Here is a 27,258-nt window from a genome sequence, read left to right as displayed (position 1 = left end):
AAACTTGTAAAGCTCAACATGGTCTAACCACCAGTTATATAGCTGAGCTTCTGACTACCTATATGCTCCAAGTCGTGACCTCAGATCCCCAAGCCTACCCTCCCTAGTGGTTCCTAGAAGGAGGTTGGTAACTAAAGTTGACCACCAAGGCCCTGAGGCTCTGGAGCTGTCTGCCTGAGGAGATGAGGCTGGCTAGCCCATTACCCATTTTTAAATCATTGCTTAAAACATATTTTTATAGGAAAGCTTTCCCTTTTAGTGCCTGATTTGTAATTTTTGGTTTGTGTTTTATTTCCCTTTGTTCTATTTTTGCCTCTGTACACACAATTTTTCTCAGCTCATAATATTTTTAAAACAAATATTGCATTGTTATTGCTGTCTTATTTTCATGCACTTTGTGAAGCAAAGTGCTATACAAAAAATTAGATAATCAAATTCTTAATTAATAAATGCTAATAATAATACCACTACTACTACTACTACTAATAATAATAATACTAATAATTATAATAATGACAATGACAACAACAATAATAATACTAATAATACTTATACTAATATTAATACTACTACGACTATTATCATTATTATTATTATTATTATTATTATTATTATTATTATTATAAAATCTTACACTTCAGTAGAACACAGGTCGTAATTTTCCCTCAAACCTTAGAAACACTTGTTTTTTCATTTACTTCCTGCCAACAAAGCTTTTATTTGGAAAGCCCTTACCGGAAATTGTGAGTTTTATTTTGACGAGCTTGACGCAGGTCCGCTGTGGTCCTGCTGAGCGCGCGCCGCGGTCCCGTTATGTGCCAGTTAACTGCAAACACCGTCCAGGGATGAGACGGAGGAGAAAACAAGACGACGGTCACCAGAAAACTTTCAGGGAAATCACCTGCAGGACTTGGACAATGTGTTTGTTGCCGAAGTGGTGGATTTTTATCGTTTGCCTGACAGGTAAGAGAAGGGATAAAAAAGAAGGAGTCCACTCTGTTGGTGGTGTAACAGGTTGTTTAACTCAGATGTTTGGAGAAACAGAAAGATAGCGTCAAGACAGAGCCTGTACGGACACATTTAGCATTCAGACTTTCTGTCCCATATTGATATTAATGTTTTGAAAGATGAACGTTGTGTATTCTTCCTTAGCACACCAAGGTTCGGTTCATTTTGCCGAAGCTGCATTATTTCACACAGAAAAGTATAAAAGTAAGTGATGCTAAGTTACAGCTCGGTGCTCTGTGGTATGCTAGCAGTGCTGCAGTCAACTGTTAATTAACGGTAGTCATGTGTGAATGATCCGAGCAGGAGCTTTGAGGCTTGTGGATCAGAGGGTCTAACTTCTGACAGATTCAACTGGGTGCTTCAGTGAAATGACACTTTACCACTTAATGTAGGTCGACTTAGTAAAGGAAGGATTTCTACATAGCACTGCAGATGCATGTAAAGCCATGGATGATTATGATCCAGAGATGATCATGGGTAAGGTTAGATAAAACGTGATGATCCCCAGGAGGGAGATTTAACATCACATAGTTATATTATAGAAAATAATACAGATAATCAAATTATTTATATTAATTTAATGTATTTAATTATATTTTGATATATAAAATATGTATAAAAATACCTCATAATACAGCTGTATTGTTATGTTACAAAGACAGTAACAGACATTAAGAAGTAACACAGCATATACACCTGCACCCTTTGATCATTCCTCAACCCTGACCTTTCCCGACCCCATGGGTCTTTCTCTAAATTCTACTATACCATATAGAGTAGAGTAAAAATGAAGACAAAATACAACTACCAATTCATACCATTCTTCTAGTTAAGTTGAGTGCCCCCTTCCGAGCCTCAGGCATGATATATCCTGCCCCTTCAGCCTAGCAACAGAAAGCTCCACAGATAAAATTTCTATTAAAGAGTATTTCCACTGCAGTGCATGCTGATAACCATAGCTTTCTTTGAGTGTGATTAAAGTTCTGCCCAGAATCATCATCATTGAGTAGCATACATGCTGGAGAGCAGTCAATCTGAGCGCCAAAAATTTCAGATTGGCGTTTTGTTATTTGTTAAAATCCTGAAATGTCTGCTAGCAATGTATACCCAAATTATACCATTGATTATATATTGTATTTTGGGGCTTCCTGATGTTCTACAAACTGTATACATAGACACTGTAGCTGAAACATTTGTCAAATAATCAATTAGTCGATCAACAACCTAGGAATCTGCAACTTTTTTGATAGTCATTAATCATTCAAGTCTTTTTAAAGCAAAAAATGGCTCAAATGTACTGGGTCCTGCTTCTCAAATGTGCACATTTTCTGGTTCCCTTGGTCTTAAATGATTGTAAAGTACATATTTTTTGGTTTTGGACTGTTGGTTTGAAAATGCAAAACATTTTAAGATTATATTAGATGATATATAGGTGCATTGTTCTAATAACTATAATGAAATAAACCATAACGGGAAAACATATAAATACGATATGATAATTATGCAATACATATGCAACAGGAGCAATAGCATCATGCAATATACTGTATACTAAAGTCATTCAGTACACTACAGTGGCATCTGGGCCAATTGTTGCACATTTAATAATGGGTTTCTTTAAGTAGTGTCATTTTTCATTAAACAAAATGCATTCTTAAAGGCACATAACACATCCATCTCCATGAAAAGAAAAGCAGGTGCAATGACAGATCAGTGAAATATCTGTAATTTTTGTTTTAGGAAATTATTCTCCCCACACAAAAGCAGATAAATCAAGGCAGCAATATTTATTACTGCTACTCAAATCTCTCAAACATTCTCAGCAAGGCTCCTCTGTCCAATGTTACAACAGTAACTGTCTTTCCCCTCCTCCTCCTGCTTTCATTTTCTCCTCTGGAGGTGGCTGCCTCTGAAAACCAATAAAGCCCGGATCGCCCTTCAGCCTGTGATCTCAGGAAGACCAACCTCCTGACTTTTTTTGTTCCAGTTCTCAGAAGTCTCAGAGAAATGTTCTCCCTGAGGAGTTTATGTTTAAGTCAGCTTGATTTGTCTTGGTCTGAGTTGCTGCTTTTACTCCCAGAACTCACAACAATCCAGGCCAAACTTTTACTGTAAAACAATATGGCTTCAGAATCAGGTGACTCAGATTAATTGATGTGAAAAATAAAAGCGCAAAAGTACCATGCAGTGTGCATAGACAGTATCTAAAGGCTTTAACTACTAAAAGTTTTATTTTTTAAATTTACAAAGTGTAAACTGACCTTACAGTAGCCTACTGAACAGCAAACAACTTAAAGGGGAGATTCATGTCCTGAGATTTTATTTACAATAATTTAGAAAAGAGAAATCAGCAAATCCTCACATCTGAGAGGGTAGAACCAGCTAATGTAGTCGATTAATTATCTGTCAATCAGCTAATCGATCGGCTGTGATGTTTTTTAATCAAGAGAAGTGTCAGTATATGCTCTTGTAAAAGTCTGTAAACAGCCAAGAACAGATAGTCTTGGTGAACATAACATCGTGCTAGATGTCGTTTGTTGGTGTTCTTGATGAAATCTGTCGGTTCTCGGACACCAGGTGAGGGTGTTCAGTCAGATTCACTCTCAGTAATAAAAAGAAAACAAAACTCCTCCAACAGGCCTGGTCTGGATTAAATGAAGCCGCCCCCTCTCATCCCTCATCTCATCCCTGCTCACTGGTCCAGTTCAGTAACACCTCCCACTGCTTAGCCTGAGAAACACACACACACACACACACACACACAGCACCAGCATGCACAGATGTTTCTGGGTGTGTGGGGGTGTGTTTTCTCACATGGACACCTCTCTGGTGTGTGTTGCTGTTGAATTGCTGAGCTGGAGCTCCTGGTCGTCATGTGACCCGGATTCAACTCTGCTCACAGACGGGTTTCACCAAGTAGAAGCAAGTCAACACAGCCTTGTTTTTCTGCCATTCATTTCATTCCAGCTAAAAGGAAAATAAAAAATAAGTAAGAAGGTATTTCTTGTTGGTGTTCATCCTGTCATGTCACTACCTCTTTTTGGGAAAGGGAGGTGATGCTGTGTATGACTCAGTCAGAGGTGCCTGTGATTTGTCAGGTATTTTTATTCTTAAAGTGAGCAAACGGATACATGTGTTTCCTTAAGCCTGGACTTTGCATCTGAATCATCATGTGTTGCTGTCTGCTGATGTAGTCCTCGAATCCCCCTCATTACACATTCCCAGTTATTACTGAAACCTGTTTTATCTGGCAGATCTGTGGTGTTTGTATAAGCTGGAGGTTTTCAAAGACACTGCGTCCCAACAACAACAGATTGGCACCAATAACAGTATTCTGATTTATTTATTAGTAGTTCCTGTTTGCAATGTCCCCATGGATATCCAGACAACAATCACTGGAGTATTGTAATACTATAGAAAACTTATCTCCTCATCCTCCCACAGATGTCCTCCCTCTCCGTTGCTCGGGGGTTCACGTGTTTGTGAGAGACGAGAAGAGGTATGCTGTGTTGTTCCAGTCAGTGGTTCTGCCGTGTCATTACAACACCGTGTCCACCCAGACCCCTGTGGTGCAGTGGGTCTACAAGTCATACTGTAGGGACCGCACGCGGGATTCCTTCAACTTCGCCGACAGCCTGAGCAGAGGCCAGGGAGGAGGTGGGCTGACAGGTGGAACCAGAGGAGTCGCCGGAGGGTACGAGACGGGGATGACGGCGAGCTACCTCGACTGCGCTGACAGCAGCCGGACGGTCCGAACTGTGGCCTCCATCTCTGGCTCCTCGATCACACTGTCAGAGTACTACAAGAGCAGAGACATCTCCATCATCAACAGTAAGATTTATGTGGCACTATTTGCACCTCTGGTTCTGTTTCTTTGATGTCCATGCTAATAGTTATCTTGAATCTTTTCTTTACAAATGACTCAGCAGCTGTGTAGCAAAGTCAACACATTTCTTTTAGAGCAATGGGCTGAATTTTAGCTCACCGGCTTTAGATGGAATTTCACTTCATATGCTTGTAGTTTGCAGGTTGTGCTGGAGAATTATTGAGGCCAAATACTGTGGACATGTGATGGCTGAAACAGCCCGCCGTATAGGATTAGCTTTTCATTCAGTGTATCACAATGTGCTTTTTACAGAAGCAGAAAATGTAGTGAAATATACATTGGAAAAAACAACAAAGACATTGAAGGAAAAACAAATGACACAAATATAAATATAGAGCAGCATTATGAAACTAACTCGAAAGCATTTTCTTAGTTTTGGTTTAATGGTCTGTTTTTTGCAGTGTCCAGGTTACTTGGTGCATAAAAGAAAAAAGCAGCCTCTCTGGTTCTTTTGTAACATATTGATCCAAACTAATGTTCTTATTTCTTCTGCTGCCAAGCCTGGCAAGTTTTATGCAAGCCATAAATTGGAGCACTGGCCCAACCTGACCACACATTCCTGATTTAATGCCCAGCATGAAGTCAGTGAGATTCTGCACACATATAGTTGAGGGTGAGGCCTTACTGAAAACCTTGACAGCTTTCAGAACAATCAGGTTACATAACACAGAAATAATAAGTACATGACCACCAGTAGCGGTTGTTTGCCCACTCCACAGTTTGGCATGAGAAGAAAAGAGTTTGATATTAGACGTTAGAGATGGGGAGGTTGATTCTGAGGGATACAAAAAAGGCAAAACTCACCATCCATCCAGTCAGGAATTACTAATCAAGTGTGAAGTTTGGCTTGTACATAAATAGAAAGTGCCCCAAATACTGCAGTTAAAGCATGTGAGAAGTATAATAGATTACCATTGCCAAATGTATCTCAGTAACAATCCTAAAATGGAATTACACATTTAGACTCAATAAAAGCATTTAGATTGTAAAACTGAACTTTTTACACATGTTTACATATGATTTTCTAACACTGCCTTCGTAGATATGTTGGTATTGGCTAGGGTTGCAGTGATATACTGGTTTTAAGGTATACCATGATATAGAAGTTAGCAGGTATCATACTGTGTCTGTTGCTATAATATTGAAAAAAATGCAACTGTAATAAAAATCTACCCTTTATTTTAGTTATGTTCAAAGGGGAGACTTTTTAAACATACTTTATTTAACAAAATGGTTTCAAGTTTTAATTATAGTAATAAAACGCTTGTTCAACCAAAAATAACCCCTCTGTTTTCATCTGGTCATTCTATCATATCGGCAAAATCTCATACCATTGCAGTATTGGCACCCAACAGTAAAACTGCATTTCCACCAAACACTTTTGGTATGGTACCTTTGGAACCAAAAGTAACCCTTCAAACATGGTACCTAGACCTTAGGTGTGCTTAGCATTTCCACCGCAAACAGTACCCTTGAATTGTTGTCACTCACCGCTCCGTCCAGCACTCACTGTATTTCCTCATCACCAGTAACACAGAGGGAAGTCTGCACCTCATTTATCGTCCACAGAACGGGGTTGCACGCAGACATTTTCAGGACAAAATAAACAGGCTGCGGTGAGAGTCTCTCTCCATGGGATTTTTAAAAAGTGGGTAGTGGGTTTGTGCATTTAGTTTTTAGTTTGTTATTTTGGGGGTTTAGTGTTGTCAGAGCCCGCAGGAATGATGCTCCGACACACTTTTTTTGTTCACATAACCCACCTGAAATTCATATATGTCTTTCAACACTTGAAGATTCATTCATAACTAAAAGTGTATGTCATAAAAAAATAAAGTGATAGTCAAAGTTGTCATATGGAATAAAGTTAAGGTTACACCTTAAAAGTCGTCGGCAGTTGGCCCGACAAATTAAATTATTTTTTCCTCCGACTACAGCTGTTGTGAGAGGCAGCAAAACATCCTTTATTTTATAGTCACAGTCTACTAATGAAACTCTGCACGGTATGAACAGTGGTTACACGATCCTCATAAACAGCCACAGCTCAGCGCTGAGCAGACTGACCGCGCTAGGTACCCCAACAGAGCGGTGACCAAAAATGGGGATGGGTATGGAACGGTTCCATTGGTAACATCCACAACTTTTCACACTGGAAACAGAAAAAAAGCTTACTGAACTGAACTGTACCTCTCAGTGGAAACAGGGCTTAAGTCAACTGATATGTAACACAAAATTGCTGAGAATGTGTGAAGAGTACTAAAATTTTACATGTACATGGTATTTTGAGCCCTGGCCTCAGTAATTCAATATTGGCAGTAACCTGTCAGATGCCTTGATGTTTAATCTCTGTGTTGCCTGTTTCTTGGCAACAGAAAGGGGAGCTCCTGCTTCCCCACATAGCCATGACTGTATTAAGTATTGCTATAATCACTTGGTCAATGCTTACTATTTATTTTATCAAGATATTGAGTTGATGTTAGTAGTTGTATCAGTTATACCCTTGTATGTGCTGCAGTCACAGGAATAACAATATTCTTGGTATCATCTGTTAAAACTGTGGGGTGTTCCCTGCTGTCATGAATGATTGTGAATTTTTAAAGCATTGATGCTACCCTTGCTACCCTTAAAAAAGACCCTTAGCTCAAGTAAACACAATTAAATCTCTCCTGCTAATAAAGGCAATAGTGTAACAAAATATTGCACCAGTTTACCGCAGTTTAGCCACAGGAGTTCATACTTATGTATGCATGATCCCCCTTATCCTCAGTCCTACATTATTGTCTTACTATCATGTCATTTGAGGATCATCTTAGGGACACTACTGTGCTTGTTGAAGACAGAGAGGTAGCCTTGTTTGCAGGCCTCAGATTTATGGAGCTCTAACTCTAGCCGAAGAATCAACCTTCTCTTCACCAGCCAGGGACACAGACAAAAGAAAGGGGTTTCATGCTGTCCTCTCATTCATCCTGACCTCTAACTCTGTCCCTCTGATGTACTTCAATGTCCCGCTTTTATTTCCCCTCTCTAGATCTCTCTCCACATCCCACCAACCACACACACATTTCTCTTGCTGTAAGGCTTTTCTTTCACTTCGTCTTTTCTCTTTTTCTGTCCCACACCACCTCCTGTCCCGAGACAGGTCAGGACAGCAATGTTAAAATGGACAAAAAAAAAAGCGAGAGCTTGAACTATGTTGCCTTTAGAGACGCTCAGTCACCCAGACTCATGTAATCCTATTCAGGGTCACAGCAAGTCTGTCCCAGCATGCACTGGGCAGAGTGGGGGAGTTCTGTTAATCACATGGCTAACCCAGAAAACCCAACACACTGACTTGCGCTCATGGTCCTTTAAAAGTTCGCAGTCCAACTGACCTGCATGTCTTTGGAGTGTGTGACCCATACACTATAAAATTGTAGGCTGAATGAGTGGAGCTGTGTTAAAATAGAGACAGTAACAGTGGTGCAGGCTGGTCAGCCTGTCTCTCCTCTCCCTTCCTTGGCTAACAGGAAAAGGAAGTGAATTATACAACCCTATTTCCTGTCTGCTATGTTTTCATGTCTGACCACCTCACAATGGAGTCAGCAGCCCAGTTTTGTGTTATTTGTATATTGGATTCACAGGCAAAGCTATATTTAAACTGTTTTTAAGGCTTTTCCATGAAAATGACTAATGCAGTGTAATTTCATGCATTATTCTGACCAAGTTATCACAAATATACTTTGTGGCCAAAAGTATGTGGGCAACATTGTCCAGTTTTTCATCGCTAGTCTGGTTTTCTGAGTTTGCTGTGGAAGAACTTGACATCATCAAACCATGTGACCACTGACTGTATATAAAGATGGACAATGCATCTCCACTTCCTTCCACTGTACACAAATGAAGCCAAAATATCAGATATGGCTGCTGCCATCTTGTGCTGGTGATGTCATTTGGAGCTTGTTGGTGAAGATTCTCAGTCATCCAGGTCATGGTAATCTTAAGTGCTATAAAGTAGGAAATTGGACTTGCTTGAGTTTCTTGAAGATGTCCTTACAGAGTCTGACTCTGTAAGGGCACACACCTACACAGGGTTTAAAGCTTGCAACTCTGCACCAGTCCATCAGAACTGAAGAAACCTCTTGGATGAGAAACGTCTTGAAGAAACTCAAGCAAGTTCACTTGCTTACGATATAGCACTTAAGGTCATTTGAAGCTGGTGTGTGTACAGTAGCGATTCCTGAGCAGCACCACTGATTGCAAGCACACCAATTGGCACACACAGCTGTCAATCATGACGTCAAACCTGCTTTCTATAGCATCAAACAACTAGTTATAATCAAACGTATCAAAAAATTAAAACTTAGAAATATATTTGACGTGTTATTTGGTTTTTAGTTTGGACCATGTCTCATCCGCTAACATAGAGGTGGTGGGGTTTATGACCTGAACTACAGTCAGCTACCAGGTAGCGATCAGGATGTTTTTGCTTCCCTTATGGGGAGCTGTCATGTCGTCCATCTTTATTATACAGTCTATGCCTGTGACTGTGAGCCAAGCCGTATCACCCAACACCAATGGTCGCCCTCACAAATGCTCTAGTAGCTGGGAGCAAATCCCTGCAGCCAGGTTCCAGAATCTTGTGGGAAATCTTCCCAGATAAGAAGAGTGGAGGCTGGTAAAGCAGCAGATAAATACCAGTGGTTTTGAAATGAGATGAACAATGATTTGGGTTTCCATATAATTTTTGACATTTAGTGTCTCCAAGTGTGTATCCGAATTGTCAGGAGTCAGCACCAAAAAAATCCACCATTTGCATGCTTTTGAAAATGCATGTTGAAAGAAGAAAAATACATTTTTATATCTTTATCATGTTCATTTACCTCTTTGTCTTTGATGGTTTCTTTTCACCCCCAGCAGTGTAACAGTGAGGTCACGGCTCTATGGTTATGGTCTATTTTCAGGGGTACAGACAACAATTAATAAAGAGAATACAAGAAATGACATTATTGCATTTTTTTTCAAACGTGAAGCATTCATACAACAGAGGGGCAGTTTGGGAGGATTTTGTTTCACATCATCTTCTTCTTCTGCAGAGGCAGACTTGCGCATAGGAGAGGTCCAGTGGGGCGACAGTGGAGTTTACATCTGTAAAGTGATCATATCTGATGATCTAGAGGGACAGAATGAAGCCTCTGTGGAGCTGCTGGTTCTTGGTAAGGTCACACTTCTCTCCCAACATGCCTATTGTGCAGAAATAATTGTTTCCAGTTTTGGTTCAAGCTCTGGCAGATTCATCATTGTTAAACTTTGACCTGCAAATTTATAAGACTGACCAATTTAAACAATGTGTTATTGAGTCATTGATTCTAGTGGTGTCCAATCAACTTGTAGATGTAATCAGACTTCATGCTGCAGTATCTCTGACCAGCACTGTACAGTGTAAACTGTGTGTAATTAATCACAAAATAAATTGAATTTTTCTACGAGCTGCTGTTACATAACACGGCCTCATAAGCTGGCCTGTTCATCACAGACAGCACAACACAGGCTCATTAACGAGTAGATTTATAACAAACAGTGGCACTTCTTGGGCAGTCTGGCCTAATCTGTACTCATAGCAACTGCATTCACTCATACTGTACGTTGACAGGAAGGTTTTGAAACTCAGTTAGTGCAGAATAGTTACCGCTTGTTTGAGTGTTTGACATGCTCCTTAATTCTGTGTGTGTGTGTGCGTGTGTGATCAGTGTGTCCCATGTTGTTGAATATTCTGCAGTGTGTTGTATCTTTACAGTGACAATGTACTTGTCTGTGTTCAGTCACAAATGTTACCATAGCAACGGCTGAGAGGCTGTGTGGCTCTTGGTGCTCTAAATACTCCTCGGCTGAACTTTTGTTTGGTTGGCACTCAGAGACTTATGTGTATGCACAGAAGACACACACACACACACACAAGTACTGGACAATAAGCTTTTACAGTTTGCAAAGACTTGAGTGCACTCTGAATCTGGTGAAATGTTGGATACGACCCCATGGTGATATGTTACAGATAAATGAAGATGACGTGATGTTCCCACATGAGTTGCCCTTTGCTGTCTCTAACGTGGCCTGAGAGACCCTTCATCTACCACAGTGCCAAAGCATTGTACTTCCTGGTTTTGGTGTAGCTAATATGGCATGTGAGGCACTTGTTGTGTTTCCATAACAACAGTTGGGGCCACTGCGACTGGCTCGGCGTCTTTTGTCTTTTTTAGAGAATGGCTTCACAGCAGAGAAGAGGGGGTAAGATTTAATGATGTGGAGGGGGGACAGCAGAGCACGGTGATACAAAAGATGGAGGGTGACACCATGTGAGACACTCGACTGATCGACTGAGAACTCAGTGGCTGATAAAAAGAAGGATTCTGCTTCTCTCTGTTCTCCCCTTTGACTTTCATTGTCCTCATCATAGCTCATTGAAACATTGAACACTGAAATATGCACGAGGCAGATAATTTGCCACGTTCAAAGTGTTCCTCAATACAAGAATCCATTGGAAATACGAAGCCTGAGTGGACATACTAATGTTAGCCCGTTTGCCAGCATAACATAGTGACAAGCCGTCCGTCTCCGTCCAAGCAGCATTTGAACATTGTTCAAAGTTTAGTCTGCACCGCGTTTGAGAGAGAGACTAAATAAGTAAGAGATATAAAGAAGAAATAACCACCACAACATTTTCATAGGCCTCCATGCTGCCTTCTACAGTTTATTTACTTGTTTTCTGGCCCATCCATGATGTCAAACAGTCTGCTGTAGAGCTGCGTACATAGCTCTGGTATACTGACAATGGGGAAAGGAGTTTATGCCTTTTTTCCCTGCATTTAAAAAACCTGCATACACGGACAAATGTGGTGGAAAAAGATAATAGTGGGATATTTTACTGTTTTAAAATGAACTTCTCATCACTCGCTGGTGGACAAATTATGTAATGGTGACATAACCTAAAATCTTATTTGATATTTCTGTAATTCAAGTTCTTTATTTTTAAGCTGACATATACACTGCTACCGATATATCTGCAATAACCGTAGTATTGTCCGATATATCAGAGTAGCTTTAATTAAATCCCAGATGGTGAATATGTGCGGATGAACATGAAAAAGGATAACCAATGAATGAATTATGAAGTATCAAACAAATGGTGTGGCCCATGATGAATGGATGAAGGAATATTATGTGAGCCACTCATCCATGAATTAATTAATTAGTTAAGTGGACCTTTTTATGCATCCATTGTCTAATGTAATGTTTGAATTTTTGTTTTAGAAAGAAAGAATTATTTATGTATTTATTTATTTATTTGGCCCAGAGTCATGGAAGTATGAAGAAAACCTCTGTAGCTCACCAGTACTCCTGACCTTTGAGGGCAAGCAGAAAGAGATTTTCACGATGGGGTTTAATGAAATATGATATATAATAGTACTAAACATTAAAGTAAATCAAATGCTGGGCTCCAGAGGCCATATGAAAAATGGGACAGCATTTGTGAAGTCATGTGAGACCTGGAAAGAGAATTAACAGAGAGAAAGAGAAAATAACTTGAAAATAGATATATTGTTTTAATATGCATGTGTGTGTGGATGTGCTTTACGGTTAACCTCTATAGGAGGAGTATACGTGGTAGTGTACAAACACCACCCGCCTGCCTGGATAGCCATATAGGGCAAAACAAGCAAAGTATGTGAGAGTAAATCTTCCTGAATCACTAGCCTGCAGGCAAATTCATGTGTGAGTAGGAACTCAACAAGTGAACTGGCCTCAACTGCTTGAGCAGGAGGGAGGCAGAAGACTAAACAATAGATACAGAACTGGAGGTGCCTGAAATGCACATAATGCTAAGTTCAGCACCTAGTTTGTTCACACGGTGCTTCAGCTGCTCTTTAATAAACGTAAGGTTTCTCTCTGTTTTCAAATCCAGCAAAGAACACGTTTAGCCTCCCAGAAAGATACTGAGGTATGTGCTCTGTCAGCCAGAGGCCAAGACAGTCCAGCCTGCTCTCTGTTTCTCTAGTCCTTCTTTCTCACGCCCGGCACTCCTCCTCTCTGCAATAATCACACAATCAACAGTACAACACCAGTATCTGTTCACATCACTCTCACCTGCTCACTTTTCAAAAAGCTTCAACTTACATACTCACATATACAGTGTGCACCCAAGCAAAACACACAATACATTTTAGTTCCAGCTTGTGTGACACGCTGCCCCCTTATCTATGATGCTAATGTTTCATTTAGACATCTGCTGACCTTGTGTGGAGTCCCTTAAAGCTGTGTTAACAGACAAAAATGAAAGGAGTAAGACATGAAGCAAGATAAGCAGAACAACAACTGGCAGGTGATGATGGTTTTCAAGGGCTTTGGTTAATTCGGGTGTTCAGGTTTCGCCTTTCTTTCCCTGGAACACATATTTATGTGTAGAAGCAATCAGTCTCACCCTCCACCAAAATTTATGTAGCTGTAGTTAAATGGTCTTTATATGGCACTCAGTTAATATAGCAGCAAATAACTTTGCTTTGTAAAGATATAGTGGAGTTATGGTGTCCTGAAAGGAGAATGAAGCCACTCTACCTCTGTGTGTGTTGTAATTTGAGCTTCTCTGTTGTTTGTTATGATTGACAACCCAGCTATGCGTGCATGCTTGTGCGTGTGTATCCCACTGTCTAGGTAATCACTGCTGCTCTGCACTGCACTCATTCGGTGGTTACTGCTGATATTGGGATGACAGCATAGCAGAAGCGTAGCATCAACCTTTCATTTACCCTCTGATTATCACTGTTAGTTCTGTTAGGACTGTTGCCATTGTTAGCACTGTTTGCACTGTTAGTTACGTCAGCCACCTCCATGGTGAGAGTCATGTACAGTCAGCTTGAATCAGACTCTGAATCAAAGACGTCTGTCCCCCAAGTGCAGTTTGTTTGGGCAGGTGTGAACACAGCAATCGCACTGGGGTGCGCACCAAAACAACCAGACTGAGACCTTCTTGAAGAGGTGGTCTAGGTCCGATTACAAACAAACTCTGGTTCGGTTCATTTGCGGTGTTCTGACTGCGATCCAACTGTTCATGCTTGTTTGGGTAAAACATGAGCATGTTACAGTCCTGGAGGATTATTAATGTGCACCTCCTCCTGTACTGCCTTAATATGCACATTCAGCACATCCAGTGCATCAAAACATTGTTTTCTAGTTGGAGCCGCACCTCGTTTTCAAACTGTATGGTTTGACTAAAATGAACAATGACAGCAATATAGTCCACGATGACCAGCGCTAAAATCAACCTGCGTAGCTGTCCCTCCATTGTGACATTAGAAAGTGTCACATATATCTTGCAAGTGTACTCTTCTTCAACGTTTTGTTTACTTCCTGGATTTTTCCCGCATGGAAATTCTGACCAATCAAGAGCAGCTTTCTCTCGCAAGGCATTTTATCTGGTCTGCTTGTAAATGCTGCCGTGAGAACACGAACCGACTCTAGGCAATTATACAACTTTGTAAAAAAAAAAAAAAAAATGAGTTCCTGATTCAGACCAAAGCAAGACAACTGTAGGTCTCAAAGCACCCGGATTGTCATATAAAGCTCCTTTAAAAGAAAAGCAACCAGTGAAAGTCACTGTTCCTAGCCAAGAAAAATGCCCACTCAGAGCTCCCTGTAAAACTGCAACTTGACATTTTTAAATCTTTGTTAAAATTATTTGTTCCTCATATTTAGGTAGCAATTTCTGTAGTAAGTAATTATTAATAAGTAATAATAAGTAAGTAATTTATTTCAGATTGTGGACAGAAAAGGCTCATGTTTCAACATTATGAAAGAGCACATTTAGCGAGGTGACGTGCAATTTCAGCTGTTAATTCCAAATTAAATTAGTGGGATGATTTGTGAAATTTGGGAAAGAGAGCTTATTATTGTGAGAAACATAACCTTATGGTGCTCCAGGCCTCATCCAGGATCAACTACTCTTCACCGGACAGACAGCAGAGAGACAAACACAGAGAAACAGTCTTAGGAAGAAAACATTTCTCTGCAGTCTGTTTGCTGACTCTGGATGTGAGGAATGTTCCCACCTGTGATTTTTGCAGCTCTGCATGTAACATTACTCACAGCTCCTGCCTGTTTGTCATGTTGTCTTCATGAGAATGATTCATGTTCCAGTCGGTCTTCTTACCAGACAGATAACCTCACAGCTTTTGATTCCAGAAATCAGATGATCAGTCTGTTTATCAGTTGCTCTGATAGGGAGACTTTCTGGAACAAGACCAGAATGTCCTCTGGTGCATGCCGCTGTTGACCTGCCAACTCTCTTTATCTTCCTCTGCACCTCTTTCTGGTTTTGTCTTCCTTCTCTCGTCATGCATGCTGCTGCAAACTTTCTTTGAATCAATCATTTATATCAACTCCATTCCCCTCTCCTCTTCTCCTCTCCTGTTGCCACCTCTGCTCTGTCTCTCTCCAGGTTTCTCAGGTGTGCCTGAAGATCTCCTGCCAGACTTTGATTTGAAGATTATGCCAGGTAGGGGCATAATGTATTCTCCCCCCTCACCTGGTTGCTTCCATTCATACTAACCCTACTTACTGCTCTAACCATGCGTGTAGGAACCATTTGGATGGTGGTGGTCACTGGGAGAAGAAATTTAGAAGAAGAGGCTCTGAGACTTGGTGCATGACTTGATCCAATTATGAGAGGCAAACAAGACTTTTCCACCATGTTTGATGGTTCATACGCTAACAGCTCTGATACAGTTTACCTATATTCCTCTCACACCAGCAAATAAAACGAGTGTTTGTGTTTCAGCAATAATGAGGCTTCGACAGAATTAGTCTCACAGCTGTATTTAGCCCAGCAGACTGATCCACACCCGTCAGATAATGACCTGGTCATCACTCCCTCTAAGATGGAAAACAGCCATTATGGTCATTATAGTTATTTATGGTTGTGGTTAGCATGTCATCACACATCATTTGGACACTACCCAGTAAAAAAACACAGTGATGAAGAGGTAGGGAAGATTGTTTATGTCACATAAAATTCCTGTCATTCATATTTAATTATCACAGAGTTTGTGGCGAGGTGATAAATGAATGGATGGATTGTGTGGAAGTAGCTCCCAAAGAGACATGGTATGATTCACTCTGGAGGCTTATCTCTGGTGTTAGTGTTGCATCAGTACGTGTTGTCCATGTCGACTCCCACAGAGCTGTGCAATGTCTAACATGTACTTTGTTAGCTACAATCTTTGTGTGTGTGTTTGAGGATGGGGGAGGGCATAATGGTTGCAAATGAGATCCCATTACAAGCTAATGTGTTGTCACAGCCAGATTTTCAGTATCATCCAGAGCAGCGTAAACTGTCCCTTTCCTTCCTGTAGCAAAATCTGGCTTCCTGCGTGTTTGTGTGTGTGTGTGTGTGTGTGTGTGTGTGTTTGTGTGTGTGTGTGTTTCTCAGGCTAAGCAGTGGGAGGTGTTACTGAACTGGACCAGTGAGCATTGTGTGTAGACAATGTTGTCGTTGGTTTTACATTGTTCAATGTTAGCCTATCTGCCCTCTCCTTCCTTTTCCTTTGCTTTGTCCCTGTAGACAGATACATGTAGTTTATCTGTTGTACTTGCTTTATCACTCACTTCAGCTCTCTAATACTCCAACACTGTGTGTAAAATCTTATGATTTTTTTTAATGTAATTCATTTTCTGATTAAGATTTAATTTGTTTTGATTTTTACATTCTGAGGAAAACAATCACTTCCTGGAAAACAGCGAAAGTAAATAAAAACTCCCAATAATAAAAGACACACTTTTCAACAATCCGGCCTTCTCTAAATGAGCTGGTGTCACACAGCTTTACAGGAATTCTTCCTCGCAATACATCACATTAAGGAAGAATTTATAAGCCATCAGCCTTTCAAGCAGCTTACATGCATGTATTGAAAAATAGGTTCAAAACATAGCATGTAAAAATAATGGACGTAGATACCTTGAAGTCACCCATTGGTTTGTGGACTCCTGTTTTGAAGCCTCGAGTTTGGCATTTCAATTATAGCTGTCAAGTTTTTTGGAGCCAGAAGTGACCATATTTGGGTGAGAGGCTAGTGCTGTGGAGAAGCGAGGGGTGGATCTCACTGAGAAGTCAAAGACACTATTGGCAGCCTGTTGTCCGAAGTCGCTTGCCGCTAAATATGCATGACTTTAAGCATTGATAGAATGTAAATGGATAAGTTATAAAAAAAATTCACCTCCCGTACAGTTGTCATGAAGGGGGGAATTAGCTATAGAGACCAAAACTGATTTTTGTACCAGGCTCTAAACATGTTTATTTCTGCTGTAAATTTGGGCATTTTAACATTGAGGTCTATGGGGATTGACTTGCTTTAGAGGCCAGCCTCAAGTGGCCATTCAAAGAACTGCAGTTTTTGGCACTATTGTGTTGGCTTCATTTTTCAGCTCCAGAGGCTGCCGCTGGGTTCAACCTAGGATTTGGCAATATATCGATATTACTTCTATATTGTGATGTAAGCCAAGATATGTTAGATTTTGGATATCATAGTATTGTTAGTGCTGTTTTTCCTTTGTTTTAAAGGCAGCATTACAGCAAAGTGATGCAAAACTTACCAGACTGTTCTCGCTATTATTTGCCTTAACCTTCTTAGTCATTAGGTCTTGGGGAGTATTACTGAAATCTGTAAAATTGCCAAAAGTGATAGCACTTCAGTCAGTGCCAGTTGGGGCTCAAGACTAAAATGAAAAAAAAAGTGGAGTGAAAGAGGTGAGCTTACAAGCCCTCTGCAGCCTGCTCGTCATGTCAGCTTGAAGCCAGCGACTTTGGGTTTACAATGTAGACAAAAGTAAAAGATATTTTGATCCTTTTTTTAAACTGTCTATTGTGACTTTGACCGTGTTAGGAGTGCAATGCTAAATAAGTAGATTACTCAATAGCAAACATCCATTTTTAGTATTGTAGAACACACAGTGATCTGATTAAACCAAACAGTTTCTCTTCAGTACGTGTTAGCACTTATATAAATACAGTATTATCTATTGTATATACTTCCAGAGTGGGTGTTTGTGGCAGCTGTGGCGCTGGGCAGTGTCTTATTCCTGCTGCTGGTTGGGATTTGTTGGTGCCAGTGTTGTCCTCACTCCTGCTGCTGCTACGTCAGCTGCTGGTGCTGCCCGGACACATGCTGCTGCCCAAGACACTGTGAGTATAAACAAACACACACACACTCACACACACAGAGGTGTAAAGTCAATGCCCAGAATATTGTCTGATGATTAATTAAAAGTATGTTTGTCTGTAAAGTCTGACTGGGTTGTGTGTTGTTTTTGTAGTGTATGAGGCAGGTAAGGGCATAAAGACAGGCTCCTCCACCCCTCAAACACCTGCCTACCCTCCATACTTTGTGACTGGTGTCCCAACGATGGTCCCCATCGCTCCACCATCCCTGGTGGACAAGATGTCCACTGTCCCCCCTTCGGATGGCAGCATACTCACAGCAGGTGAGGTCTTTATTAACGAGTGAATCTGTGTTTTTAGAATTATTGAAAGACCATATCAGTGGGTTTTTTTGTTTTCTTTAAGCCTCTAGAGTTTATTCTGAACTTTGAAATATTGTATTTTCATAATCTCCAAGATTAACTTCATTTTAAAAATGCAGTCTTTCTCTTAGGCATTAACGAACTGCATGCCAAAAAAGTTCAATGAGGAACGCAATTGTTTCTTTTGGTTTCTATTTTATATTGTCAGTGTTGTAAGTTGTTGTGTTTGTTCTCATGTTACTGTATGTTAACTATCTTACTCTGCAATTTTGGCCAGAAACAATAGCAATAAAATGAAATATTGAAATAAACAACAAGCAAAAGTACTGGTATGGTTCTCAATCAACAGAGAACAAACACACAAAGACAAACATTAGTTGTCCATGCTGACGGTTCAAGTGTGTATCTGCAGTGCCGATGCATTCTGTAGGGGTCCCCTACCGCGTGCCTTCACCTCAAGATCAGGAGTCTCTCAGGGTGCTACAGTATGTAGAGAAACAGCTGGCTCACTTCAACCCTGCAAGGTCCAACAGCCACCAGTGTAAGCTCCGTAAAATCCTCCTGTGGATTTACTCTCTGAAAATGCTGTCAGGATCTTCTGTAGCATGTTGATGCACTCAATAGACAATGCATGCTTCACTATCTCTACTGTCAGTAGGGTCTTTTTGGCTTTTATCCTCTTGAGCTTGTCTTGGCATGCTTCTCTGCACAAGCATTCTGCGTATTGAATTTCCTGTAGTTCAGATGTGCATAGCAGCAGGTGTGCATGCCTTCTCACCTCACCTCACAATTCTCACTTAAACACTGATTGCTTGCAGATCTCGGCTCTTTTTCATTTTGCAGTGTCTTTGTTTCTTTAAAATTCTGTGCTTCCTTGATGGGGAGTTTTCTGTTTGATTGTTCATCTGTTGTTCGGTCATTCTTTTATTTATCAATTCCTTCATTTTGACCTGTCCAGCCTGTAGCCTGTCCGAGCTGAGCTCCCTCCACGAGGGAGACTCCGGCTTCCGCCAAACATTCAGAAACGTCCAGAAGAAAGCTCTGCCCGCCATCCCTGACCACGACCCTCAGGCTGAGCCCCAACGCTCACGTGACAACCGCAGCCCAGAGCCGCAGCGTTACCGTGACAAACCCCCTTCGCCCCAACGATATCGCGACGACAACGACTCAGAGTCCCGCCGCTGCCAGGAAGAGCCTCTTCCTCCGCGACGGTATAGCGACGACCCTCCATCCTCCTCACCGTCGCGCAGGCCTGGTCGAAGTCAACGGCAACAGAATCACAGTGACGAGGACAACCACAGCAGGTACAGATACTCGTCTGTGTATCCTGACGGTGCAGTGAGAGGACAGACAAAGCACAGTTATTACTTGCACTTGTAACCTGTCAAATATTCAGTAGTGACAAACAACTATTTTAGACTTTTAGAGTCAGTTTTGAATTGGACTTTGGGTGGGATTATTTTGAGTGAAGTCTTTGTTCGGCACAAAAGACGATTAGTAACCAGGTTACCTGTGTACATGGCCAAGAAATTCCCCAGGAGAACTCTAATAGAGAAAATACAGTCTCTCTAATCCCCTACCTGAAAGCGGAAATGGGTTTTCCCAAATACAGTAAATGATGTTTAAGCAATCAGCTTACCCAACAAAGCTAGCTGTAATCCATTTACAGAAGTGTGTTAAATCACAGCTACTTATAAATCCATTCAAAGATACACAGTACTCATACTATTGTTGACCGCATGATCTCATGATACCTTCCTCTCCCTGTTGGTCCTCTCTCGACCTCCTGTTGTGTTTTGCAGGTGGAACCCTCGTTCAGAACATCTGCACAGAAAGACATACCGTACTGCTGGACGAACCGGCTCACTGGATGAGTTGGAGGAGTTTGCTGCTTCTTACAAACAGAGAGGAGGCAGAGGGCAAGTGAAAAGGGAAGAAGACAGAGGAGAATACGAGATGGATTTTCTGGAGTTTGGTCGCTATCCCTCCTACCGTAATGGTCCACCTCAGCATTACTACAATCATGAAAATGAGCTGGGAGACAGCAGCGACCGCGAAGATCATCCCAGACGAAACAAGAAAAACGAACATGACATAAGCCCACTTCAGTCACCCAAAAAGAGGAGGGGCACGTGGGATAGCGAGCGCCCCGCGCCACCTCCACCCAGAGTCAGTCCACCATCAACCTCTTCTCAAGAGAAGGACTACGATGGCACATTCCTGAACAGCCTGCTGGAGCGTAAGGCTAAGTTGCGAGGGGTCAGCCAGGGGAAGACTGGGGCCCGGGGTGAGGAGGATTCGGACACACCCTCAAAGGGCAGCTCAAAAAAGAGCAGCGGGGAATCTAGTCGGCACTGCAGCCGCTCGCCCAGTAACAGGCCTGAGGCAGATTCACTGCCTCCTTACTCAGACACAGAGCGAAGCAGAACTGACAGGCCATCTCCACGGCCGCTCCCAGCAAACAGTCGCCCCTCTCAACCTCCTGTTTATTCCCTGCCGGGGCGCAGAGAGGAGCCCAGAGACAAGACGCGGAAAGTGGTAAGTTACATTTAAGACTATACCTTATTGGTAGGCTTGAATACTGGCAATGCTACACTGCAGATCAACAGCAGTGAGTAGAGCTAGTAATATTGCATCTTTTATAGTTATTGAAAACTAGTTACCGGTGTATAATTGATGAAAATGTTAACACTAGGCTAACGACGGAGTTTTTAACACTCAATGTTGTATTTTCCTGCTTTTAGGGAGTCTACTAGGGCATTTCCACTGAGGGAACCCAGAACTTTTTCAGTTTTTTTTTTGGAGGAACCAGGGATTAAAGTTAGTTTCTGTACATAGCTCCAAGTGGCAAAAAGTCCCAATGTTGGGGGTAGAACTCTGATGGTTTAGGAACATATTCAGAAAAGATTATATATTTAAAACCCTGGAAAATTAGCGTATGTCACATCATCTTCCCCACATGGGATCCAAGCTCTATGGTTTAGAAACTCTGACTTACAGTGTAAAAAAAAATGTAGGACTACAGTAGGCTAAGTGTTGTTGTTGTACCTTTGACAGGTCAGGTTCAGACGCTACTACAATGAAAACTAGGTAGAATACTTTGTTCTGTATACAACTACTCTCCATAACAATCATAACTGGTTGTCTCCTCCCTGACAAACCTGGGACAATGATGTATTCAGCATCAAAGACTAAATTTTGTCGCAAAACGGAGCTTTCAGGGGCTTCAATCAAATTTTTATATAATTTGGAAAATGTTGTAATGCAGTTTGTCCCAGGTTCTCCATAATAACCCTGTTTGTCTAATGCTTACTGTCTTGTTACTCTCTAATTCCACTGAAAAAGATACGTGTTCATATTTTGGTGTAAACTCTCTGCTCCTGTTCCGATCACTTACACTTTTTTATCCTTACCAGGGCACTCTTCTCAGCCGGGACTCCCTCATCGTCTGAGCAACTGAAAGCCACGCACTAGTATTTACACTCTACAAGAGCCGCTGATGAAAGATGAGAATTGACTTTGATTGCAAAAATATACAACTGAGTGTAAAGGAAAGCTGAATCAGCACGGGTGAATGACGAAACAGACGACAGACACTTTTACTACGGAGACTGTCACTGGGGTTTCTGCCTGTGACGTCGCTGAACGATGAAGTCATCACTTTTCCGTTTCTGTCTCCGGCTGCCTCATATATATCTCAGCTGGACTAACACTGAACTAATGTGGGCTGGGTGTATGACCTGGACTGTCCCTCCCAGCAGGACGCCGTTCGTCTTCCCCCTCATCCCTTTCAGAGAAGACTTGCTTTACACTTCCAGCACAATGAGTGCATTCATTTCCATTTGATGAGGTATCTGCTTTAAATAAGCACAGTTGTAGAAAAGGACGTATATAACAACAGCATTATTGTAAAGGACAGACTGTAGCTACAGCTGAATGACAATACACACCCTGTGTCATTCAGTAACACATTCAGGGACTAAAGCACCTAATGCAGACGGCTTCTATGAGATTTTAATGCTAACTAAAGCTTGAAGTAGTAACCAACAGTAAGAAATGATAATATCATGTGTATATAGAGAGGAGGTGGACAAAATAATGTATACATCTCGTGGAAAAGGACTTTTAAAGCTACATTAAGCTAAAGCGGGACTGGGCTTATAAACGCCGTGGTCGGTCGAGCGTTGGAGTTTCCCAAGTGGCTGTTGCTCTTTCAAACTGAGTTGTCGTGAACAGTCCTTAATTACTGACTTAAACATAGCTTAACCATGTCATGAGATATCAGCCCAGTCGCCAGAAGTAAATGTTGGCAAAGTAATATATACGCTGACTTGGTCATCAGAAGGGGGAGGGGACGGTGGGTGGCATGGCACCCAGGTGAGACACCTGTCAAGCTCCAGAGACCTGCAAACAACAAAAGTGGTTGTGTTTTAGTGAGTCATTGCTGTGTTTCCAACGACTTTTTAGCCTCCAAATGTGGGTGTTTTGTAGCAACCTGTTGATTGTGATAGTGCCCCAAAAGGAGGTTGTTTTTTACCAAGACATCGCTGCTTCTCCTGCCAGGATTGTGCCCCCATTTTAAGCCAAAGCATGATGTTTTCCTAACCATAACCAGTGGGTTTCTGTGCCTAAACATAACCACACATTAGCCACAGTGTTGTTGAAAGGTAAAGTTTCAAAGTATTCGCAACATAATAACATGCAAATGTAAAGTATCCATGGTTTGCAGAAACATACAATGCCATCATTTTTTCTGGCAATTGGGTTGGTGGTATACTACTTCACATTACACACATTACAAAAAGAATATTCCTGGGGCCACTACACAAAAGTGCAGATGAACATTTGATATCCAGGAATTCACATTACAGACCCTACTGACTATCAATCTAACAATTCGGCCACAATTTGGCACACTGAAAATTCACAGTCCAGCCGTATGCAAGGTTTGAACTAATATGTTATTGACAGTGGATCAATAATGTGAGAGTGGTTACTTATACTGACAAAGTATCACCAAACTCTGCGGTACCTCTCAACAATAATAAGCGTTGTAGCATCTTTCAGCTCATTGTTTTGGTTTTGTTGCCCGCAACTATACGGCTTTGGTTCCCTCCCACTGCTCTCATCAGTCTTGTTTTCAGCAGCAGCTGTTTTTAGTTTTAATAAAAAGGTCTAAAAACTGGCTTTACACCACCTGCTCAGCACCACAGACAAAGTCAAAGACTAGCTGGTGAACATAGTGGAGCTCTTGGCAGCTACTTCCCTCAGGAGTTGTTGGGAGAGCAAATCGGAGCTGATATGAGAGTGAATATTGGACTAATAATCGTCGAGTGGACACAGACAGGACTCACAATGAATGCTTATGTTGCTCTGTATTTCCTGGATATCGAAATAAACAACTGTTTGCTGAAACATTTGCCATACCAGCTTTATAACATGGTAATATCCCAGTGTGTTTACAGCTTCTACTGCTGCCCCCATCTGGCCAAAAAATGTACAGCAACTTAGTCGTACATGCAAATGAGCAGGTTGAAAGCCATGTAGCAAAATTTATCAGGCAGAGAAGAAGTCTGATTTTATTAATGTATATTTTAAAGGTTTTTAAGGCAACTTAAGATGAAAACAGAATTTAAATAATGTGTGCCCACACTGCAGGAGTGCCTGTCAGAAATGTATTTGATAGGTCAGTCAATCGGAAAGTCACAGTAACATACAGTATGCACCAAACACAGAAAGCTACATGTGGTAAACTAATACTGCAGTCTGATCTCTGACCTAACATGACCCACAGTTCTGCAGCAGTTGCAGTGGTGATTTAGTTACTCATAAGTTACGTTCCGTATCCATGAAGCAATTACTTTTGTCTCCTCCCTGTATGTCTGTCCATCTTCTATTAAAACATGTTAGTTTGCACAGATTAATGATTTTCCAAGGGACTAAAACCTGATGAAATGTTGTATTTTTTCTGTAAACCTTTAAAGTATTAAGCTGCCACTTGCCTTTAAAAGATTTTTGTACTACAGGATGACATTTTTATATGTAAACTGGGTCTATTTATGTGCGTGGTGTGATATGATCAATGTAATTAGTAAATGATTATGTTTGTTTAAGCTCTCCAGTGTGAGTGTGTACATAAACTGAAGTGCCTTCAATCTGATAACTGCAGTTCAGCCTTTTCTAATCACTGCTGAGTCAACGGCTAAACCAACATCTTCATATGTTATCAATAGGCACACACATATATGTGTGTGTGTGTGTGTGTGTGTGTGTGTGTGTGTGTGTGCCTATTGATAACATATGAAGATGCACACACATATATGTACAAAGCACACATTAGACGACTGATATATTAATTATTTGCACTAACACCACACCAAACTGTTTCATTTTTGCATGTCAAGAGGCTCGTCTTGAGAAAATCCTAATGTCAGTGTTTGAGTTTACTTCCATTGTGTTTTCTGCTGTCTGGTACTGACAACTGTGCGTGCATGCATGTGTGTGTGTCTGTGTGTGTGTGTGTGTGTGTGTGTGTGTGTGTGAGATGACTCGTTACTTTTCTGTAAAGGAGACAATGTGTAACTGAGTATGACTCATGTCTTTGTTCATTGTTGTAACCACAGACTGCCTGTCTCTACGACACAGCTGTGTCAAAACTCACATGCCAGTTCTGCCGGCTCGACCACAGATATCTGCGTCGCTGTTTGTTTTGCCATCCACATAAAATATTTGTTACAACACTTCTGTCCATACAGTATTTATTTATCGGCATGACACACGAACATAGAGACCAGAAGTGTTCATCTTTCCATCATCTCAACAAAGAAGCTGAGCAGGAGTAATGAAACACGGGTTGTGTTTCAGCTTATTGGTCTTTATATTTAGGATGTTTTAGATTGATTAGGCTCAAGATATTTATTCAGCTGTACCTGAGTATAATTCAGATACAGTTGTACTTGAATATTTAGTGTTTTCTGCAACTTTATACTTTTTCGAGAGTTATATTTACTAGTTACTTAACTTCCCAACAGTATATAAACTAGCTAAAGGTCCAGTGTGTAGGATTTAGAGGCATATAATTTTCATAGGTATGTTTTTATTAGTGTATAATCACCTGAAAATAAGTATCGTGTTTTTGTTACCGTAGAATGAGCCTCTTATATCTACATATGAAGCAGGTCCTCTCTCACAGAGTCTTATAAGTTGTTCTACAGTAGCCCACAAAGGACAAACAAACCACTGGATCTGGATAGTGTCAGTGTTTGCCTGTATGCCACCATAGTTTTTTCACCTGCGTGGCTCATGGGAAAGTTTCAATTATGCAACCTTGTCACTAGATGCCTCTATATCCTACACACTGGACCTTTAAAATTGGCTCTACCTTCAGCATTCATTCATTTTCCATACCGCTTATCCTGTTAAGGGTCGTGGGGGGGCTGGAGCCTATCCCAGGTGAGATTGGGCGGGATGCGGGGCACAGGTTGGGCTAACACATGGAGATACACAACCATTCATGCCTGGACTGTAGGAGGAAGCCGGAGTACCTGGAGAAAACCCACGCTGTGTCGGAGAGAACACACAGAAGGGTGCCCCCGCCCCGGGTTCGAGCTCCAAACCCAGGGGTCGAACCAGGAACCCTCCTGCTGTGAGGCGACAATGCTAACCACTGCACCACTCTGCCACATAATAAAAGAGTAGTAATAACAATCTAGTGATGTCATACCCTGGGGCCATTTTCTACATAAGCACTTTTACTTTTGATACAGCGAGCAAAGCTTTTAAGTGGTTTGTCATTATATAAATCCCAAATAAACAACATGGGAGATGACGTGGTGTTTTACCTGACAACATTCACTGATGATAGCGAAGACAAAGGAGCAGAAGCGCTGCTGGGTCTTAGCAGTAGTCACATACAGGTGCAATCCTCTCCCTCCTTTCTATTGGTGTATCACTTCCTTCCTCTCACTCATTAGTGTAACCTAACACAGGTGTGTGAGCTACAGCAGACAATGAGCCTGATGAGGACCTGTGTTGCAACATGTCGGCCTTTTTAATCAGTACTACCATGTAAAATAAAGGCATTTTAATTTTGTGTGCCTTGGATTGTTTTTGAAGGAGACTTGCATTTTATATTGTTTGAGAGTATACTTCACTCATTCAACGAGCTCTTCACACGATGAAACTTCTGTGCTTGAGTCCTACTTGAGAAAGGACTTGAATGCAGGATTTACTTTTACAATGTGATGATTAGATGATGAAACACTGCTGGAGGGATTATTTTCATAACATTCACAATTAATCACTTTTTGTTTATGTGTTTCCTGTCCGTCATCTGAGCTGCCGCACTGTATGTTTGTGATGGGAGGGATCGGTTAGGACACTGACCACTCAGCTTGAGAGTATGTCAGGAATGTTGTCGAGCAACTCCCTCCTGGGCTTTACAGAGGCATCAGCAGTGAAATATGACATCACCATGCACCGTAGAATAAAAGGTTTGTTTTCATATGATTCCCTCACTGGTTCAGAGTGGACGGGGCTCATTTTGTGCACCAATCAGAACTGCTTAGTCAAATCTGATCAAACCACACACACACACAGTGCTGAAGAAGCAGATGAGCTGAAGCTTTAGGTGTATGACTTCCAATAGATAACACATCATGGTGTTCATTATCTTAGTTATACATTTATAAGGAACTACTGTCTTTCTAAGGAACTACACTCCGTAAACCGTCAGCTTAGACTTACATTACGTGTAGGTATCACTAGGTTATATGTGACATTAGTATAGAGTATATTTTGCTATTTAGTTGAGTGATGACAAAACA

At 41.2% G+C, this 27,258-nt stretch overlaps 1 protein-coding gene across 3 annotated transcripts; it reads left to right on the top strand.

The window, feature by feature from the left end:
• The first annotated feature begins 811 nt into the window (after positions 1 to 811).
• LOC117259583 (immunoglobulin-like domain-containing receptor 2) lies at positions 812 to 24,550 on the top strand. Of its 3 annotated transcripts, XM_033631039.2 has the most exons (10): positions 812 to 963; positions 4,453 to 4,839; positions 9,964 to 10,083; positions 15,357 to 15,413; positions 17,949 to 18,095; positions 18,227 to 18,394; positions 18,846 to 18,974; positions 19,392 to 19,737; positions 20,236 to 20,971; positions 21,850 to 24,550. In XM_033631039.2, exons 1-10 carry the CDS (start codon positions 846 to 848, stop codon positions 21,883 to 21,885), a joined length of 2,244 nt encoding a protein of 747 aa, XP_033486930.2. In that variant the 5' UTR covers positions 812 to 845; the 3' UTR covers positions 21,886 to 24,550. The 3 variants fall into 3 exon arrangements, with proteins under 3 accessions (XP_033486930.2, XP_033487025.2, XP_033487121.2); XM_033631134.2 differs by lacking the exon at positions 15,357 to 15,413; XM_033631230.2 differs by lacking the exon at positions 18,846 to 18,974.
• Positions 24,551 to 27,258: the final 2,708 nt, after the last annotated feature.

The sequence above is a fragment of the Epinephelus lanceolatus genome, chromosome 2, assembly GCF_041903045.1.
Source record: "Epinephelus lanceolatus isolate andai-2023 chromosome 2, ASM4190304v1, whole genome shotgun sequence".
NCBI classification, from domain to species: Eukaryota; Metazoa; Chordata; class Actinopteri; order Perciformes; family Serranidae; genus Epinephelus; species Epinephelus lanceolatus.
Note: the sequence above shows the minus strand (reverse complement) of the source record. Positions and strands in the feature narration are given on the sequence as shown.

Bases quoted from the DNA above. Each gene is read 5' to 3' on its own strand.
- LOC117259583 (XM_033631039.2), top strand. From the start codon at position 846: ATGAGACGGAGGAGAAAACAAGACGACGGTCACCAGAAAACTTTCAGG. The intron at 10,084-15,356 runs GTAAGGTCACAC...GTCTCTCTCCAG, and splicing joins TGTGGAGCTGCTGGTTCTTG to GTTTCTCAGGTGTGCCTGAA. The intron at 18,096-18,226 runs GTGAGTATAAAC...TTGTTTTTGTAG, and splicing joins ATGCTGCTGCCCAAGACACT to TGTATGAGGCAGGTAAGGGC.